The sequence below is a fragment of the Notolepis coatsorum genome, assembly GCF_963971535.1.
Source record: "Notolepis coatsorum genome assembly, chromosome: 5".
NCBI classification, from domain to species: domain Eukaryota; kingdom Metazoa; phylum Chordata; class Actinopteri; order Aulopiformes; family Paralepididae; genus Notolepis; species Notolepis coatsorum.
Genome location: NC_140169.1, coordinates 94,513,774 through 94,515,825, shown reverse-complemented (window position 1 = coordinate 94,515,825; position 2,052 = coordinate 94,513,774). Strand labels below are relative to the sequence as shown.

The 2,052-nt window shown below is 49.1% G+C and overlaps 1 protein-coding gene across 1 annotated transcript in view; it reads left to right on the top strand.

Moving 5' to 3' along the window:
- Positions 1–1,825, top strand: part of scara5 (scavenger receptor class A, member 5 (putative)) — a gene marked incomplete at its 3' end in the record, with an annotated part of 446,945 nt that extends 445,120 nt beyond the window's left edge. Inside the window, exon 12 of the mRNA XM_084314185.1 lies at positions 1,803–1,825. Within this exon, the coding sequence (XP_084170311.1) occupies positions 1,803–1,825 (23 nt within the window). The remainder of the gene's footprint in view (positions 1–1,802) is intronic.
- Positions 1,826–2,052: the final 227 nt, after the last annotated feature.

Genomic DNA, 2,052 nt, shown 5'->3' with positions numbered 1-2,052 from the left:
ACACAGTCAGCTCAACTTTTCCCTCCCGCAGAAACTCTGACGGATATTTATAATTACAAGCCCAACGCTTACCTTGGTGTCGACAACCGGCAGAATTTCTACGGGAGAGGTCCGGAGCTGGCCGTGTGAGGGGGCCCGGCAGGGCGGTCTACAGGTCAAGGGTCACCAAATGTTGTGGAAAGGTTGTTTAACACAGCAGGAGACGATATTTCCAATTGTAACAAATAGGTAATTTATTTAAGAAAAGAAGTTCTTTAACAGCAAGAGCTATGGGTCAAAGAGGATCGCCACAGCTTGAACAAAAACACTCTGTCCTGGATCCCTTTGCCTGTCCCTAAATCCCCTCTCAGTCCTGCCCCCATGACAGATATGATGACGTATCACATCATGTCAGATCTGACATGACGTACATTAAGATGATACGTAGATTTAACATCGGAGAGAGAGAGAACATGAAGAGAGATAAGCAAGATATGATATCCACACACGATATGATGTAAAACATTAAGAACATCGAAGAGAGAGTGAGATGTGTGTGTGTGTGTGTGTGTTTGTGTGTGTGTGTGTGTATGTGTGTGTGTGTCTGTGTGTGTGTGCGTCTGTGTACAGACGTGTGTATTGTATGTGTGTATTGTGTGTGTGAGTCTGTGTGTGTGCGTCTGTGTACAGACGTGTGTGTATTGTATGTGTGTATTGTGACACAGGGAATGTGTGTGTGTGTCGGTGTGTATGTCTGTGCGACTGTGTGTGTCTGTGTGTGTGTGTGTGTGTGTCTGTGTGACTGTGTGTGTCTGTGTGTGTGTGCTGTGTCTGTGTGTGTGCTGTGTATGTGTGTAAGAGAGAAAAGACACAAGATTAGAGCACACGATATGATGTACTGAAATGTCCATCTGCTATCTTGAGGCTGTTTTAAGAACATCAGCCAGACTGTCGCCCTAGTGTCTTTGAGCCCTGCTAGTTGACCTATATTAAACTAGTCAAGACTAACCCCTTTCCTACCTCCACCCTCGTATACACATTTTCCACAACACAATGATGCAGACAAACCAGTAGAGGGGGTAGTCCAGGTCACCAGAACTCCCCAGGCCCCTGAGATGACACCTGTCACCGCCCAAAGTGCGGTGCAGTTAGCCTCACCCAACCCAGCCTCCTATCTTATGGTCCAACAGGATAGAATTGAGGAAGCTTTAGCACCCCCGCCATATGCCAGTGAGAAGGGGGAGCCGATATATCCCATCCTACCTTTGTTAGAGATGATAAGCCCTTACCAGTTGACAGATGATCTGGGGAACCTAGAGAGGGGACAAGCAAAGACATCTATTCAGCTGACAGCTAGGCAACCAGATAGGTCAGACTGGAATAGGTCAGACAGAGGGGGTGTGGACGCCTCATGGCAACCAGATAGGTCAGACTGGAATAGGTCAGACAGAGAGGGTGTGGACGCCTCACGGCGACCAGAAAGGTCAGCCCAGACTGGGTCAGGCAGAGAATATGTAACCACCCCACGACCAAGGGATAGGATAGAAGAGCAGACAGAGCGAACAAGAGTGATACAAGCAGCTGAGAGAAAGGGTAAGGAAGGCTATGAGGCAATGTTAAAAGAGAAAGAGTGGGAAAAGAAAGAGTGGGAAAGGGTGAAGAAGGCCCATGGTCAGCCTCAGAGAGAGTGTAACCCCCAGAGAGACTACCAGAGAGAGCCTGTCCACCAGCTGGAGCACCCCCAAAGCTCCCCAGCTCATATGCCCCGTACTATATATCGAGAGCTCATTCCCCCCCAGCATTATACCTCCCCCCAACCCCAGGGCCACAAGGGGGTAGCACCTGACAGTCACAAGATTGATCTCACAATACCACCACATGTGACTATGGTTGGAGTAGGTGAGGATCTGGAGACTATCGACATCGTACTTGGGGTACAGATAGGACGGATAAAAGATGATCTGACGGAGATAGAGCGGGGGCTCATGGACTTGGACCAAGATCAAACGGTCCTAGCAGGACAAAGACCCGGCCCTGAGGCCATGCAAGCGGAGGGGGAGGAATATCAGACGT